Below are 17,810 nucleotides of genomic sequence, written 5' to 3' on the forward strand. Positions count from 1 at the left end.
GAAGTAGGACTAGAAGATATCCAAATTTCTTTTAACTCTAAAATATTTCATCAGGAAAAATCCCCTTTCTCCCTTCTTGCCAGAAAGCAGACATAAAATTGCTACCAAACAGTAGAATTTTGGTTATTTGCAAGTACCTAGTAATACCCACTTGTTTTGTATCCTTTTAAATGTTGTTTTGTTTTATTCATACATGGTTTATTTTCCACTGGCTTTTATCCCTGTTAACCATCTTAAGTCCTTGAAAACAGGCAAGATACAAAACAGAATAATTCTAATATGGATTAGAGCTGGTTGGGCAGAATGATAAATTTGTCTTCTTTACCTTTGATTCTCGCTTTTATGTGGTGCATAGCAAAAGCCACAAAGGTTTACAATTACTTGTAAGACAGCTGATATGTTTAATAGATGAGTAACATGTTAAAAAGAAGAAAAATATTAAATTTCTGTGTTTCCAGATGAACTCATTATTTCCATAGTTACTTTTTGTGATATATGGAAAATTGTTGCTGTAATATTTGTTTCCTAGATATAAAACTAAGATTGATAAACTACCCAAAGAGACCAAGTAATGCAGTATAGTGAAAAGAAGCATTTGAAACTTAGGTATAAGACTGTCTAACAGAGTGGAAATTCACAGTTTTCATAGATTATACACATGTACACAATCACATGTATGTACATATTTATGTGTAAGAATGTAGGGAAGTGGGAGTGGGGGAGAGCAAAGGGGAAAGGAATCTTGATAAAGGTCAAGGTAATTCATCAGAGTAGTCTAGATGTAAAAATCTATGAACTGCATTTTCTTTCAGGCATTAAGTTCATTTACCAATGATTTTTTTCTCATCATTTCATTTTAAGATAACAAGACCTTCCTTTAAAACCCAAGTACAAATCAAATGTTTTCCTTGACTTTGAGATTAGCTCATTTTTAACTAAGATTTTACATTAGAATTATTTTTTGTGTACATTTTCACTCATTAAAAACAAACTTAAAAATAAGATTAAAAATGTGTTGACTCCTTTACATTTCTATAAACTCTGTAGCTACTTCTCCATTTTAAACAACCTGAGGAAATCAGTTTATTTCCCTTATCAGACATGGGAAGTTTATTCAGTAGCTTCTTTCTGTTCAACCTGAGTTACTTGAGAATTTTATTTTCTTTAGGGGCTGAACAGACCTCTGTTTATAGGATCTTCTCTTGATTAGTACCCTTTTCTCTTTAACCTACATTTTACCTTTCAATGGTTCAGATGCTCTGAGAAAGAGACAGAGAATATGGGCAAGAAAGTGGTGGCTAATGGAGAACAGAATCAGTTTTAGAAGTAGTAAGATAGTTGGGATGAGGAAAGTTGCCTAGATTCTCAATCTTCTTTCCCCAAATACTTTCCAAAGACTTGCTAATGTTTAAAAGCCCACAGTTTGAGCTTAATGTATTCCAGAATTAGTGCTCCATTCCTTTGGTTTGAACCAAACAGGAGCTCTCCTTGGGCTTAATTTTTTTGTGAGGGCTCTTAATTTTTTGAAGCAAAATACTATCATCTATATTTAAAATATGTTAAATGAATAATATACAAAGGGGAAAACAGTTGACTTACCTAGGATGGTTATTTCAAAATGTCCAATGCTTCGGGCACTCTTAAAATCACTAAGTTTTGGGAGCCTTTCTTCTGGTGGTATGTATTTTGCAGGCTGAGAATTATACTGCTGAACAAGAAAATTTTTGTGTTCGGAAATAAATTTCCGTGGAATACTTTCAGGATAAACACAGCTGTAACGCAGGTGATCTCTTAAGCCAAACTTTTTCTCTCTCCACAGCTGACTTTCCCACCTATGAGCTAGAGTTTTTCTGGCTTTCCATTTAATACTAGTGCTTGCACTTTCTCTATCTGTTAAAGACACAATGAGAAAGACACAATTAACCTATAAACTAACCAAATCAAGACATTCTCTACCAAAAGAGGACAGATTAATGAGGAATGGTTTAATTAACTTTAAAAATCAAACAACCACCTAAAAATGTAGACTGAATATCCAAAAGATAATTCTTACAAAAGTGAGGAAACAACTAAATTCACTTTCAAAATAAACTTTTACTCTAAACTATTAAAAAGTAATATTGTTTTCTCTGTTAATAGCTTTATGGAGATTTGTTAATTATCTTCTTTATACTTTTTCTATATTTTCTGAATGCTCTTAAATAAACATATATTCCTTTTATATTCAGTGAGAAGCTCAAGGTAAATCAAATTCATGAGAATAATAACCTTTAGAGATGGGACCACTACTCTCTATTGGTAGAATTTAAGCTTAAAACAAAATTTTGTTCACCTTTGCTAAAAGTAGCCTGAACAAATACAAGACAGTCTTTTACTTGGATATAACTCTCCTTCGAAAGGACCATTTATCTATATGATACCCCTTTCATATATAAATGACATATGGAAAACAAAGAGGGAACTAAATTGAGATGAAAGACTGCTTCAATTCTGGATTGTTCTCTAACATCAAGTTAATTTGTCATTTATGTACAGTTTATCTAACACATTTAGTTTCCTAAGGCAGAATATAATTTCTCCCCTACACATTGTGGCATTCATTCAATCAGCAAATAATTATTGAGCACCTATTATATGCTAGACACTGTGCTAAGAAATTTTGTAAAATAATATTTTAATTGAGTAATATACCCTGGGAACTGAAGATATATGGTAGAATCAGAAAAAAAATAGATTTTGGAACAAAACTCTCATTTGTCAATTCTGCTAGCTGAGGAAAACTGACAGCAACTCTTGTTTCAGAGTTTACCATGGCTGCTGAATTGCTTCCCTGCAGGCTGCTTGCTGTTCATTATTACCCTAGCATTAAAAAAATACACAACAACCTTGATGAGGCAGAAAGGAGCATCAACAGTAAGGTTTCAGTTTGGTTAATATACTACTTCTGCTTTCCTAACTTTAAAAAGAAAAAAAAAAAATCTTTATTGATTTCAGAGAGAGGAAGAGAGAGAGAGAGAGAGATAGAAACATCAATGATAGAGAGTCACTGATGGGCTGCCTCCTGCACACCCCCCACTGGGGATCAAGTGTACAACCTGGACATGTGCCCTGATTGGGAATCGAACCTCGATCTCCTGGATCCTAGGTCGATTCTCAACCGCTGAACAACGCCTGGCTGGGCTGCTTTCCCAACTTTATTCCTTATCTCAGACTACTTTTCAGTTTATTAAACCTAGCAAGGGACTTACTAAAAATTTATTAAAAGTAAAATACCAGACTAAATTGGAAGAAAAGATGAAGAGGTTGAACATGCACTTCTTACCAGGAATTTAAAATACTGTAATATTACAAAAGACTTTTTAAAACTCAAAATTCAGTTGATGAATACACTTAACTTCCTATAAAAATTCTTGACAACAAAAAGAATAAAATATTTAATCACACATAAGAAGGAAAGGAATCAATCAAAGCCAAGAGAAAAGCTCCAAGTTAATAGGACTAAACTGAGAATTGGGCAATGATTTAATCTTTTTTACCTTCTAGAAATAAATCTCCCCTCCCCAAACTAATAAAAAGTACACAATTAGAGCAGTGATAAGTAGCTATGACAATGATCCAAGTTATATTGAGTGTTCATGATTGACTTGTTAGAAAATATAGCATGCAACGAACATGTTATAGGCTATTCCAATTTTTAAAAATTAAGTAATTACATTTACCTTATAAAAAATCCTATGATTGACTCTGGCAGGATAAGTCAGAACATTTTTCTATGCTTATTTTTTCAGTGTTAATATTAAGAACTGGCAAGGTATAAATGTTTACATAAGAAATTCCTCTGAAATATCATACTTTGTTTTAATTTAGTAACTTGGGATTGTAATTACCTATACCAATTAAATGTTCATAATCCATACAAAAAGGTATAAATTTAATACAAGAAATGTTTGTAAGCAGGAACTGGTTATCAACAGCAAGATTTTAAAGGTAATAATTAGGAAACAGACAAAATACATCTAGAGTTCAGGTTTTTCTAAAAGGTGGAAAATCATGAACTAGATTTCTTTTATTTTTAGTTTGAATACTACTAAAATTACAATATGAAACATACTGTTTTGTAAATATGTTTTTATTGATTTTAGAGAGAGAGGAAGGGAGAGGGATAGAGAGATAGAAACATCTCTGAGAGAGAAACATCGATTGGCTGCTTCCTGCACACCCCCACCAGGGATTGAGTCCACTATCTGGGCATGTGCCCTGACTGGGAATCAAACCAGTGACCTCTTGGTGCATGGGTCCATGCTCAACCACTGGCCAGGCTGTTCACTGTTATTTCAATGATTCATTTTACCCTTTTTTCTCGTGAGAACAGATTTATAGTTTAATGAGGAAAGTATTCAGGAGAAGATCACATTTAGGTTGTGAGGTAAAAAGGGACACAGTATAAATGCATGCATGTAGGAATGGTGATTTTTTTCCTCATAAAATCTACTCTGAGCATTTCATTATGTAGATAAGAGTTATAGGTAAGGGTGTATGAAGGCATAGGGGAGGGAAAGGAATTATTTTCTTTTCCTCTTCCTGTCTTGGTTCCACTGACCCCACCCTGGAACAAGATCTATAAGGCTAGAAAAGAACAGTGTACTCCAGTTAGTAGTGATCAGTTCTATAATTAAAACCAAGTATAGAACAGACTTTTTAAAGAATTATGTGTGAGAGGCTACCTGTAATGTCTTGTATTTCAGTAGCACTGTTATTGTTTATTAACTTTCAATGTATGTCTTATCTACTTATTTAAGTTATCAAATATAAATGATAAAATGTTAAACTTTGTAGCTTTCAAAAGACCCAGCAATATAAAACCACACACACAAATGAGTGTCTTTTGGATAGTAATTTCCAAAACTATTATGAAACATAACTGGGAATACATTAGTAACCATGTTAACACATACAAATCTAATTCATTCATTAACAGTGCAATATAGTAAACAAGTGGGACTACATAAAGCTAAAAGCTTCTGCACAGAAAAGGAAACCATCAACAAGCTGAAAAACCAACCTACTGAATAGGAGAAAATAATTGAAATCATGAGGGCTTAACATCCAAAATATATAAAGAACTCATTCAACTTAATAGCAAAAAAAACCCAAACAAACCAAAACCCCAAACAATCTGATTTTAAAATGGGCAGAAGATCTTTTTCCAAAGAAGGCATACATATGGCTAACAGGTACATGAAAAAATGCTCAGTATCACTAATCATGAAGGAAATGCATATAAAAAGCGCAATGAGATATCACCTCATGTTTAGAATAGCTATTATAAAAAAAGACAAGAAATCACAAGTGTTGGTGAGAACATGGAGAAAAGGGAATCCTTGTGCACTGTTGGTGGGAATGTAAATTGGTGCAGCCACTATAGAAAACAGTATGGAGGGTCTTCAAAAAATTAAAAACTGAACTACTGTATGATCCATCAAATCCACTTCTGGGTGTTAATCCAAAGAAAACAAAAACACTAACTTGAAAAGATATATGCAGCATTATTTGCAATAGCCAAGACATGGAAACAACCTAAGTGTCCATTGATGGAAGAATGGATGATGAAAATGTGATCATAAAAAAGAATGAAATTTTGCATTTCCCAAAACATGGACGGACCTTGAGGGCATTAAGCTAAGTGAAATAAATCAGGCACAGAAAGAAAATGCCATTATGATCTCACTTATACGTGGAATCTAAAAAAAAAAGAAAAGAAAAGAAAAGAAACTGAGTTCATAGATATAAGAACAGATTAATGAATGCCATAGGTGAGGGGTGGGGAGTGGGCAAAATAGGTGAAAGGGATACAAATTTCCAGTCATAAAATAGGTCATGGGGGTGAAATGCACACAGGGTGACTATAATTAATAATATTCTATTGCATATTTGAAAGTTACAAAGAAGGTAGATCTTAAAATTTCTTATCACAAGAAAAAAATTGTAAATATGTATGGAGACAGATGTTAACTAGATTTATTGTGGTGCTCACTTGACAATATATACAAATATCAAATGACGTTGTACACTTGAAACTAATATAATTTTATGCGACAATTATACCTTAATTTAAAAAAAGAAAAAATAATGAATGCAAAAGAGCTTCATAAAGTAGAAAGAACCTATAAATTTCATTTAACAGCTACTTCCTGAGAAGCTTTCTTGTAATGGAAATACTATTTGGGGGCTTGGCACACTAACTTAATAAGGTATTGTCTCTGCTCATGAATGGGGATAATATGTACTCTCCTTACATTTTTGTAGGAGTTTTTAAAATAATTAGGACCATTTAATTACCAGTTTCTTTAATATTTGACCCAAATAACTAAAAATTATCAGTATGTTTTCTATATTGTAAATAATCAAGAAAGAAATGTAGAAAAAGAAAAATGAAATATAAAGGCAATTATCCACATTGCTTGGGCAAAATCATTAAAAAAACTTCTACATAAATAGCAAATTTTTATCTCATATTAATATTGCTACATTACCTTTCCTTTGTTTAGTATATGTCTGGTATATCTTTTGCCATTCATTTATATTTAAGTGTTTTATATAAATTTGTTTAAATATGTCTTTTACATGCAGCATATAACTAGATTAATTTTTAAAACTCATATTTGAAAGTTTAACGTGTTTACATTTATTGAAATTGTTAATGTATTTGGAATTAGTTTGGTCACGTTATTTTGTGTTTTAAATATGTTTTTTTCCTCTGCTTCCCCCGCCCTTTTTTCTGCCTTCTACTGTCCTGATCAAATTATCATAATTCTCCTTTTTTTCTGTGTTGCTTTGGAAGTTATACCTTCTATACCTGTTCTTTCAACATGCCCTCAAAATTTTAACTTTCATGTTTAAATTTACAAAGTCTATAGTTCATCTTCCCACCCATTTTATTTTTTAATTATTATTATTTTTAATCCTCACCGGAGGATATATTTTCCATTGATTTTCAGAGAGAGAGAGAGAAAGAGAGAAACATCAATGTGAGAGAGACACATCAATTGGTTGCCTCCCGCATGAGCCCCAACCGGAGACGGCGACTGAACCTGCAACCCAGGTACGTCCCCTGACTGGGAATCTAACCCTCAATCCTCTGGTGCACAGGCTGACGCTCTAACCTTTGAGTCACGCTGGTCAGAGCCCACCCATTTTATTTTAAATTTTATTTGACTTTTACTTTGTTTCAAATCCCAAGAAATTATTTATTACTGTAGTTGTTAATTTTACTGCCTGTGTTTATTTATATTTACCAATATTTTACAAAATTCTTTGCTCACCATTTCTTCTTGCATTCTGCTACTTCTTTTTGGGTTCATTTTCCTCCTTTCAGAATTCTTTAGTAACTAATTCATTGAGACTATGAGTAAAATCTCAGCTTCTGAATATATAAAAATATATTTATTTTACCCTCATTCTTACAGTTTATTTAGTTAAATATAGAATTCTAGATTGGAAAATACTTCCTTTCAACATTTCTAAGACATTATTCTACTGTCTAAGGCAGGGGTGAGGAATGTACGGCCTGCAGGCCATATGTGGCCTGCAAAATCACTTGGTCTGGCCCTGCCAGGCAACTGCAGTTCCAGCCATCACATTAGGGGTGAGTTAATTAAATGTTTGACCAAATATAGCAGGCTAATTTTTAAGTTGATAATTTTGTATGGCCCTCAAATGATGTTATAAATATCCAAATTGCCCTTGGCAGGAAAAGGTTCCCTACCCCTGGCTAACGCATTGATTATTGCCAATAAGAAATCTTCCAATGTAATTATATTTCATTTGTAAAAAACATGCACTTCTGCCCAGCTGGCATGGCTCAGTGGTTGAGTGTTGACCCGTCAACCTGGAGGTCACAGTTTGATTCTTGATCAGGGGATGTGGAGGAGGCAGCCCATCCATGACTCTCATCATTGATGTTTCTATCTCTCTCTCCCTTCCTATCTCTGAAATCAATAAAAAAATATTTTTAAAAATGATGCACTTTCTGAGAGATTTAAAGATACTTACTATCTTTGATTCTCTTCACGTTCACCATGATATGTCAGGGTATAGATTTATTTAATATTTCTGCTCAGGATTCACTGTGATCCTTCAATCTAACGATTCATATGTATCTTTAATTTGAAAAAGTACCTCTTCAAATATTGCTTTTTCCTGATTATCCATCTTCTGTCCTCCAGGAAATTTTATTTGATATAAATTGGACCTTCTCACCCTATGCACCAGGTCTCTCAACTTCTCTCTTACCTTCCCAATCTCTGGTATGATTTCCTGTGTATCTGTATTCTAAATGCATTAATTCTCTCTTTATCTGCATTTACTCTTCAACCCATTACATATACAGTCGTCCTGGGATTTCCAATATGCCAGTTCTTTTTCATATTGATCTTTTTCTGACTAATGATTTCTATTCATTTAACCTTTTAAACACATTTATTTTAAAGTCCCTTTCTGATTGATCTAGTTTTTGAGGTACAAAATTTCCCACATATAATATCTAATCACATTGTCTCAAAGTAGTTCATTTCGTTGGGAAGTCTGTAATTATTTAAACTATGAATTAATTTTCTATAGACCTTTTCCAAAGGAGTCCCAAATGCTATAGGTTATAAGAAGCCTCCCTTTAAGACATTTTCACACTCACCTTTGTCAAGACCTTAAGGGTTTCACTGATTTCAGATCAGATATTAGTGTTAATTCTTTAGCTCAGTTTCTTCACCATTTCATAGTCATTTGAACTGTGACCACACTTCCATACTGCACAGTCCTGGAATTTCACATTTTTCCTACCCATTTCCCAGGGGATACAGGGAGTTTTCTGATACTCTCCCACATTAAAGGGCATAATTTCCCTGGCATCCACAACCTTTCAACTTTATTTTAGTTCTACTTCACATGTGGTCTGGACTTTCCTTTCCATGTTGTTCTTATACTTCAGCCTATAATCATTTAGGCCTTTATCTGGTTCTGAAATTACCATTAGCAGTTTTAGTTTTAGTTCTTACTGCCTACTAAATTCAAATTCTTTTGCTTCTGGCACATAGGTATTTTTCATTCTTGTTTGAAGCTTGGTTATATATTTATATTATAATGATTTTCTCTTTATTTTCTATGTTTTTTTGTGAGGTGTAGACTTCAGATACTTTTGTGCATTCTTTTTTATTGTTGACACTATTACAGATGTCCCCCACTTGCCCCTCATCTTTACCCATCTCCACTCAGCCCTTGCCCTGCCCCCTCATCCCCCGGCCATCACCACACAGATGTCTGTGTCCATTGCTTATACATATCTTTTGTGCATTCTTCTTCTTTTTTTTTAATCCTCACTCATATTTTTTCCATTGCTTTTCAGAAATAGTAGAAGGGAGAGAAGGAGAGAGAGAGAGAGAGGAACAGCGATGTACATAGAGACACATTGATTGGTTGCTTCCTGCACATGCCCTGACCGGGGCCAGGGATCAAGCCTGCAACCAAGGTACATGTCCTTGACTGGAACTGAACCTGAGACCCTTCAGTCTGCAGGAAGACACTCTAACCACTGAGCCAAACCAGCCAGGGCTCTTTCGTGTATTCTTAATTTGCCAGAATGACTAGAGGTCAATCCCAAAACAAGAATAACTCGAGCCCTGCTGACATGGCTCAGTGGTTGAGCATCAACCCATGAACCAGGAGGTCATGCTTCAATTCTGGTCAGGGCACATGCCTGGTTTTTAGGCTCTATCCCCAGCAGGGGGAGTCCAGGAGGCAGTCTATCAATGACTCTCTCATCATTGATGTTTATATCTCTCTCTCCTTCTCCCTTCCTCTCTCTGAAATCAATAAAAACATAGTTAAAAAAAATAGAAATATTAAGAAAAAAGAATAACTCAAAAAACAAGAAGGACATAAAACAATAAAAACTCTAAACCAGGGAGATGACCCCATATAAAATCTGATTTAACCCAAATCACTCTAAGGATATCCTACCAGAATTAAATTGCTTTATTAAATTATTTCAGCAATGAACCCAAAATTCAAAACAGTCAACCCAATAGCAAAGAAAGAAACTATAACAATTTAAGCTTTACCTGTATTTATTGTCAAATTAAAATTAAACTTTATATTTAATCATTCTTCTGATAATTAAAAATAGTACATTTGAAGCGATACGCTACTGAAAAAGCAAATTGATAAGTGTAAGTTTGTTTATATTTACTTTCACTTTGGTGATACCACCATATTGTTCTAACTTTGGACCAGTATTTTTTTTTATTGGTTTTAGAGAGAGAAGAATAGATAGAAACATCAATGAGAGAGAAACATCAATGGACTGCCTCCTGCACACCCCCTACTGGGGATCAAACCTGGGACCCAGGCATGTGCTCTGACCAGGAATGGAACCGGCAACCTCTTGGTGCATGAGTCAATGCTCAACCATTGAGCCACACTGGCCAGGCCGGACCAGCATTTTTTACAAGGACCTATGCTAATATAAGTGATAACCAGGAACAAAAATAACTAGCTTTATATCTTTTTAGAATACTTATATTATGCCAGTGGCAGGCATGACACAAAAGTACAGAATCAAACAACAACCTTTAGATAATAGTGTCCCATAAAGATTTCATTAATACTACTAATAATAATAATTAAAGCAACATACGTTGGAAGTTACTTGATATGTTTGGTTTATTTCCTTTTGTTTGTTCAGAAGTTTCTGGCTGAGATACAGGAACTCTACAAAAGACGAAAAGAGGATAACCAATAGTTATAAAAAGACACTTGAATGGAAAAATTGTTGCCATTCAGAATTTATTCTAATTCAATAAATTTAGAAATTATGTAGGTTTCTTAAAATGATGCCTTAAAAATGTGAGGGAAATACATTCAAATAATTAACAAATATTCATATACTGTATAACAATTCAAATACTGCAATAGATTTAAATATTCTTTTAAGGAATATTCCACAAAAGGAAGTATTCAACTTTATTAAATATCAACTAAAGATGGATATATATACTTCATATGACAGTAATTTAAAAAGTAGTTCCATGGACTATTTTCATGTTTGCTTTGTTCAAATATTCTGGAAAATTATCTGGTCTAACTCTCTAATCTCATTCCAGAGTTTTTTATAAATCCTCATGCTACTTCAAGTCTTCATGCTTTTCTTTCTGCTGGGAACAAACTTATGCCCCTTTTCCTTGGCTTGATAAATTCTTATCATCCTTCAAAATTTAACTCAGGCATTATTTCCTATAAGAAGCTATGCTTGATCTCTAGTCAAGGCTCACTGCTCCTTATGTATGCTCTCATAGCACCCTGAATAAACTTCTATCATAGCATTCATAATACTGTATTAAAATTACAGGTTCATAAGTCTGTCTCTTCCACCTGATTCTCCTGTAAGTTCTGCTTTAAGTGTTACAAAAGTATATACTTCATTTTATTTATTTTTGTATCTCCACACATCATCTGCTCACTATTTATTGAACTGAGATGAACGGAGGGAAAGGGAAGCATTTTATCTTGCAGCTGAGGTAAAATCTGATTTTATAAGGAAAGATTTCCACCTTATGAGTTTTTAACATATTTCTGTGATGAGATTTTTCTATTGTATTTCCAAAACTAAAAGCATAAAAAACAGAAATGTCATGTTGTAGAATGCCACATAATATTGCTCTTTTATAATGTTATTAATGAACTAAAAATAAGTTGTTTTCATGAAGGAAGAATGCATCTATTTAACTATAAAACTCTAGCACATAAAAACATATTTTATAGTTGTAGTTTTAATTTTTTCAATTATTGAAATATGATATTTCTAGAAATTAGTAAACTGAAAACATCAATTCTGAGAGAAATGTAAATAACTAAAAATAGTTAAGTTACATGTATTTAGAAATCCTACAAAAGCACGTATATACTTTTTAATACATGTGATTAAAAGTAATTTCTCTATCTGAATTAATTAGAAGAAATAGTTTTCCTAGCTCTAACAGCATGATGATATTATACAGAATTTTCCAAAGTTGCTTAGGAGATTTTTAGGAATATATAGTCATTTGTTTGTATGACTTAAATGTCTTAAAGTTGTTAAATGACAGAAGTTGAGTACAAAACATCTATGGGTACTAACTGAGGAAATTGGAAAAAGAGAGATAAAAATGAAAAGATAAGAAGTGTAGATGGAGGACAGGAAGGGATAAGAGGGTTAAAAGAAGAGAAGATAAAAACACATCTGATGGGTAGTGGCAAAATATTATAAAAATTATGTCAGAGGATAAAAGTTGTACTGTAACCTTGCTCTTTGCACTAACTTATTGACCTTAGATAAAAGTCATACAGATTCTATTATAGGTTACTCCTTAATTTTTATAACAGGATTACAATTAATATTATTAGTCTTATAAAGTATCTTTCATGCAAAGAAGTAAAAAATACTTAATATACATACACACATGCATAAATCCCATATTTTATCCTTTCTGAATCTCAGATTCCTCATCTACAAAACAGATAATTATCCTGTCCCTCCCTCACAGGGACACTGAGCATCAAATGAAGTAATGTAAATAATCTTGCCTTATATATTGAAATGCTCTATACAAATAACTGAAAGAATATTTTCAGTACCTTCTGTTTGAGAAAAGCAGAAGACACTGTACAAAAAGAACAAGAATATAAAGTTTTTTTGAGAAGTTGCTAATATAAGCACATTAGAAATAATTTATAATGATAAAAATGCACAAATTTTTGTGATCACTAATTCAAATTAGCAAATGCTTTTCAGGAAACAACCATTATTTAAAAATCTTTCCTACAGTGCTTTCTGCTTAGGAAACACTAAAAATGATTTTTAAGGATTTATCTAACCATGGTATGGTTCACCTTCTTTCTTTATGGAGTAAATATTATCAGTAGGATGAAATGAAATTTTAATGTCTTATTTATTGTATTTTATTTCTTGTTGCTAACTTTTTAATGAGCTGATGGATTTTTACACACTTTATCTAATAGAGAGTATCATGGTTTACTACTATTTGGATTAAAATGTTGGTTGATACAAACTCTTAAATGGTCATATTTACTATATTTATCAACAGAAGCAGACCAAAACATGATCCAGACATTGGAGTTAGCAGGCCAAGATTTACAATACAATGATTAATATGTTCAAGAAACAGAGGGAAAGATGGGCAAAACAGATACAGAGTCTCAAAAGAGAATATTTTAAAAAGAACAAAATGGGCTTTCTAGAACTGAAAAATAGAATAACTGAACTTAGGAACTGTTGCACAATAAAGAAAATATCTGATACTTTAGTGTGTACAAGGTCATTACTTGTCAAATTTGATCCTCAAAACAAACCTATTTCAAAAAACAATTTGACATCTAAGGAAAGTGAAAATCAAAATTAAGTACAGCCTTGAGAAACTCTTGTACATATCAACTGTGTACATGAAAATATTACATTATTCTTACAGCTATTTGTAAGAACCCATCTTTTATCCATCAATAGTGAAACGGATAAATTAATTGTGGTATATTCATACAAAGAACACTACAAAGCAACGAAAATGAATGAAATTGCCCTGGCCAGTGTGGCTCAGTTGGTTGAGCATCATTCCATGCACTGAAAGATCACCAGTTCAATTCCTGGAGAGGGCACATGCCCGGATTGTGGGTTTGATCCCTGATCGGGGTTCATGCAAGAGGCAACTGATTGATGTTTCTCTCTCACATCAATGTTTTTCTCTCTCTCTTCCTCTCTTTTCCTCTCTCTCTAAAAAATAAAAATAAAAATAAATATATTTTCAAAAAAAAGAATGAACTATAGCTATATGCAGCAATTTGAATTAATATTAAAAATATAATATTGAGCAAAACAAACAAGATAAAAAAGAATATATCTGGTCTTTGTTCCTGGTTTCTGACTCAGAGCTTCAAAAACCCTTAGAGGAGATTCGAAGATGGTGGTGGATTAAGTGGAAGCTACACTGACAGTCTCCCAGGACCAAACTGAAATTACAAATAAAATATAGAAAAACCATCCCAAATAATCAACTGAAGACTAGTTGGAGAGAAACCTCATAACCAAGGACCTAAAGTAGAGACCACATACAGACTGGTAGGAAGTGTGGAAGTGTGAGAGGTCTGGCTGGACTCCCACAGGCAGCAGCTGAAGGTTCAGAGGGATATCTCAGCTGTAGTGGCCTCCCACTGAGAACTCTGGGGTCTAAACCCCAGGCTGGGCTTCCCAGCCAAGAGCACCAGAAATGAGAAAGGTGACCACATAACATCTGCCTGTGAAAAGCAGCACGGTTTCTGTCTGCCAGGGAGAGACAGGTGGAACTGTAATCACCCTCTTAAAGGGCCAACACACAAAGTTTCATGTGCAGCCACTCACCTTAGGCTCCAGGAGAAGGGGGGGCAGAGTGGAATGAAGCAGTGTGAGGAGAATCTAAGGTTGTGAGCTCTGGAGATAGTGCTCAGAGGGCACCTGTTCGGACTTCTGTACTGCATCATTCACCCATATTACAGAGGACATCTTCCTCAGGCACACATTTACTATTCAGGAAGCTTTTGCCTGGCGGGGGAGCAATTACCCACCCTGTTGGAAAACCTCTCATCCAATCATGTGAAATTTCTACAGCCTGAGACTCATTAAAAGACTGTGAATAACAATCAGCATCTGGGTGTTTTGAGTCTTTGCCTGATTTGCTTTTGGACCCAGGGCTTGGAAAAGCAGAACTTGGTGTGCAGCTGAGTCCTTTCCAAACACTCCAGCCCCAGCAGAGGGAGCCACAAGCTGTGGATCACTGAGAGCTCCAAACAGGGTACTCAGGGCCAGTAACAAATAGCATTTGACACTGGTGTGCACTAGAGACGATCCAAAAGACTAGGAGTCCTAGCAGATTTACCTAATACATAGAAACAATCCAAATAAGGAGCCAAAATGGGGAGACAGAAAACAAACCCCAAATGAAAGAAAAATAAAATTCTCCAAGAGAGGAACTAAATGAAATGGAGATAAGCAATTTCTTAGATACAGAATTCAGAATACTGATCATAAGGATGCTCAACAGCATGAGAAAAGAAATGGAAACTATGAAGGAAATTAAGAATGACATAGTAGAATTAAAAATATATTGGAAGGAATCAACAGCAGATTAGGGGAAGCTGAGGATTGGATCAGTGAATTAGAAGGCAAGGTAGAAAAAAAAACACTCAATCAGAGAACCAAAAAGAAAAAACAATTAAAAAACACAAGGACAGTATAAGGGAGACAACATGAATTGTAACAATATTTGCATCATAGGAGTTCCTGAAGATGAAGACAGTAATCAAGAGTCAGAAAATTAAGAGGAGAGAAAACTCCCAAACTCTTTTTATGAGGCCAGCATCATCCTAATCCCAAAACCAGATAAAGACACTACAAAGAAAGAAAATTACAGGCCAATATCCCTGATGAACATACATGCTAAATCCTCAACAAAATACTACCAAACTGGATCCAGCAATACATTAAGAAGATCATACACCACACACAAGTGGGATTTATTCCGGGGATGCAAGGCTGGTATAACATCCACAAATCAATAAATGTGATATATCACATAAACAAAATGAAGTGCAAAAATCATGATCATATCAATAGATGCAGAAAAAGCATTCAACAAAATCCAGCACCCATTTCTGATAAAAACTGTCAGCAAAATGGGAATAGAGGGATCAACCCTCAACATAATAAAAGCCATATATGACAAACCTACAGTCAATGTCATATTCAATGGGCAAAAACTAAATCCATTTCCATTAAAAACAGGAACAAGATAGGGGTGTCCACTTTCACCACTCTTATTCAACGTAGTACTGGAAAGTCCTTGCCAAAGCCATCAGACAGGAAGAAAACATAAAAGGTATCCAAATTGGAAAGGAGGAAGTAAAACTGTCATTATTTGCAGATGACATGATATTATACATAGAAAACCTTAAAGACTCCATCAAAGTACTACTAGATCTGATAAACGAATTTGGCAAGGTAGCTGGATACAAAATAAATATCTGGAATTCAGTGACATTCTTATACAGTAACAATGAACTCTCAGAGAGAGAAACTAAAAAAACAATACATTTACCATTGCAACTAAAAAAAAATAAGATACCTAGGAATAAACTTAATGAAGGATGTAAAAGACCTGTACTCAGACAACTATAGGACACTGAAACAAGAAATAGAGGAAGATACAAACAAATGGAAGAATATACAATGTTCATGGATTGGAAGAATTAATATCATTAAAATGTCCATACTACCCAAAGCAATTTATAAATTCAATGCAATTCCTATTAAAATACCAACAGCATATTTCACAGATCTAGAACAAACATTTTGAAAATTTATATGCAACCAAAAAAGACCACAAATAGCTGCAGCCATCTTGAGAAAAAAAGAACAGAGTGGGAGGGATCACTTTATCAGACATCAAACTGTATTACAAAGCCATTGTAATCAAAACAGCCTGGTATTGTTACAACAACAGATATATAGATCAATGGAACAGAACAAAGACCCCACAAATAGACCCACACCATTACGGTCAGTTAATATTTGACAAAGGAGGCAAGAGCATACAATGGAGTAAAGACAGTCTCTTCAATAAGTGGTGCTGGGAAAATTGGACAGATACATGCAAAAAAATGAAACTAGACCACCAACTTCCACCATACACAAAAATAAACTCAAAATGGATATAAGACTTAAATATAAGTCATGAAACCATAAAAATCCTGGAAGAAAACATAGGCAGTAAAGTCACAGACATCTCATGTGGTGGAATTTTCACTGATACATCTCCTAGGGCAAGAGAAACAAAAGAAAAAATTAACATATGGGACTACATCAAACTAAAAACCTTCTGCACAGCCAAAGAAGACAGCCTCAAAATAAAAAGGAACCCCACAGTCTGGGAAAACATATTTGCCAAAGATGTATCTGGTAAGGGGCTAATTTCCAAAGTGTACAAAGAACTCACACTACTCAGCAAGAGGAAGACAAACAATCCAATTAAAAAATGGGCAAAGGACTTGAATAGACACTTCTGCAAAGAGGACGTAAATAAAGGTAAGCTGAATTAAATTTTTAAAAAGTAACTAGAGAATAAGAGAAACAAGATGGCGGCGTAGGTAATAGCTGCACCCACTGCCTCCCACAACCACATCAAAATTACAACTAAAACACAGAACCACTGTCATTCAGAGCCTCCTGAAATCCCGCTGAACAGAAGCCCTACAACCAGGGAGCTGAAAAAGCACCGAGAGTGGAAGGTGGGGTATAGACGAGGGCGGATCGGGGTTGAATCTCGGAGATGTGGCCTCGGGCCCACACCCGGTGCCGCGGTTGAAACCCAGAAGGGAACCTTGGCAGTGGAGGTTTCCCGGAGGAGGGAGGGGTCCCAGCCCCACAGCAGGCCCCCAGCCCAGGGCTCCAGGGTGGGGAAGAGAAGCCTCCACAGCTTCTGGCTGTGAAACCACCGGGGACTGTCTCTGAGGGACCCGGACGCTGCGGGAGCCCCAGCAGCTCCTCTTAAAGGGCCCGCACACGGATTCACTCGGACGCGCTCCCTCTGAGCCCAGCGCTGGGCAGCAGCTTGAAAGGACCTGGGACACTCGGGGAGGACCTAACCTGCCTGAAATCCGGGTGATGGGTGGAGGGGCAGCTTTCTCCCAGGCAGAAGGGCTGGTGGAGGCCCTGGCTCCTTTGGTGAGTCTTCTGCGCA

The 17,810-nt window shown here is 34.9% G+C and overlaps 1 protein-coding gene across 1 annotated transcript in view; it reads right to left on the reverse strand.

Moving 5' to 3' along the window:
• The window catches only part of RADX (RPA1 related single stranded DNA binding protein, X-linked), a 52,264-nt gene that overhangs the window by 5,402 nt on the left and 29,052 nt on the right, over nt 1–17,810 (reverse strand). The window contains exons 11-12 of the mRNA XM_081125899.1: nt 10,688–10,761; nt 1,600–1,890 (exon numbers count right to left, since the gene is read on the reverse strand). Of these exons, the coding sequence (XP_080982025.1) occupies nt 1,600–1,890; nt 10,688–10,761 (365 nt within the window). The remainder of the gene's footprint in view (nt 1–1,599; nt 1,891–10,687; nt 10,762–17,810) is intronic.

The sequence above is a fragment of the Miniopterus schreibersii genome, assembly GCF_964146895.1.
Source record: "Miniopterus schreibersii genome assembly, chromosome: X".
Lineage (NCBI taxonomy): Eukaryota > Metazoa > Chordata > Mammalia > Chiroptera > Miniopteridae > Miniopterus > Miniopterus schreibersii.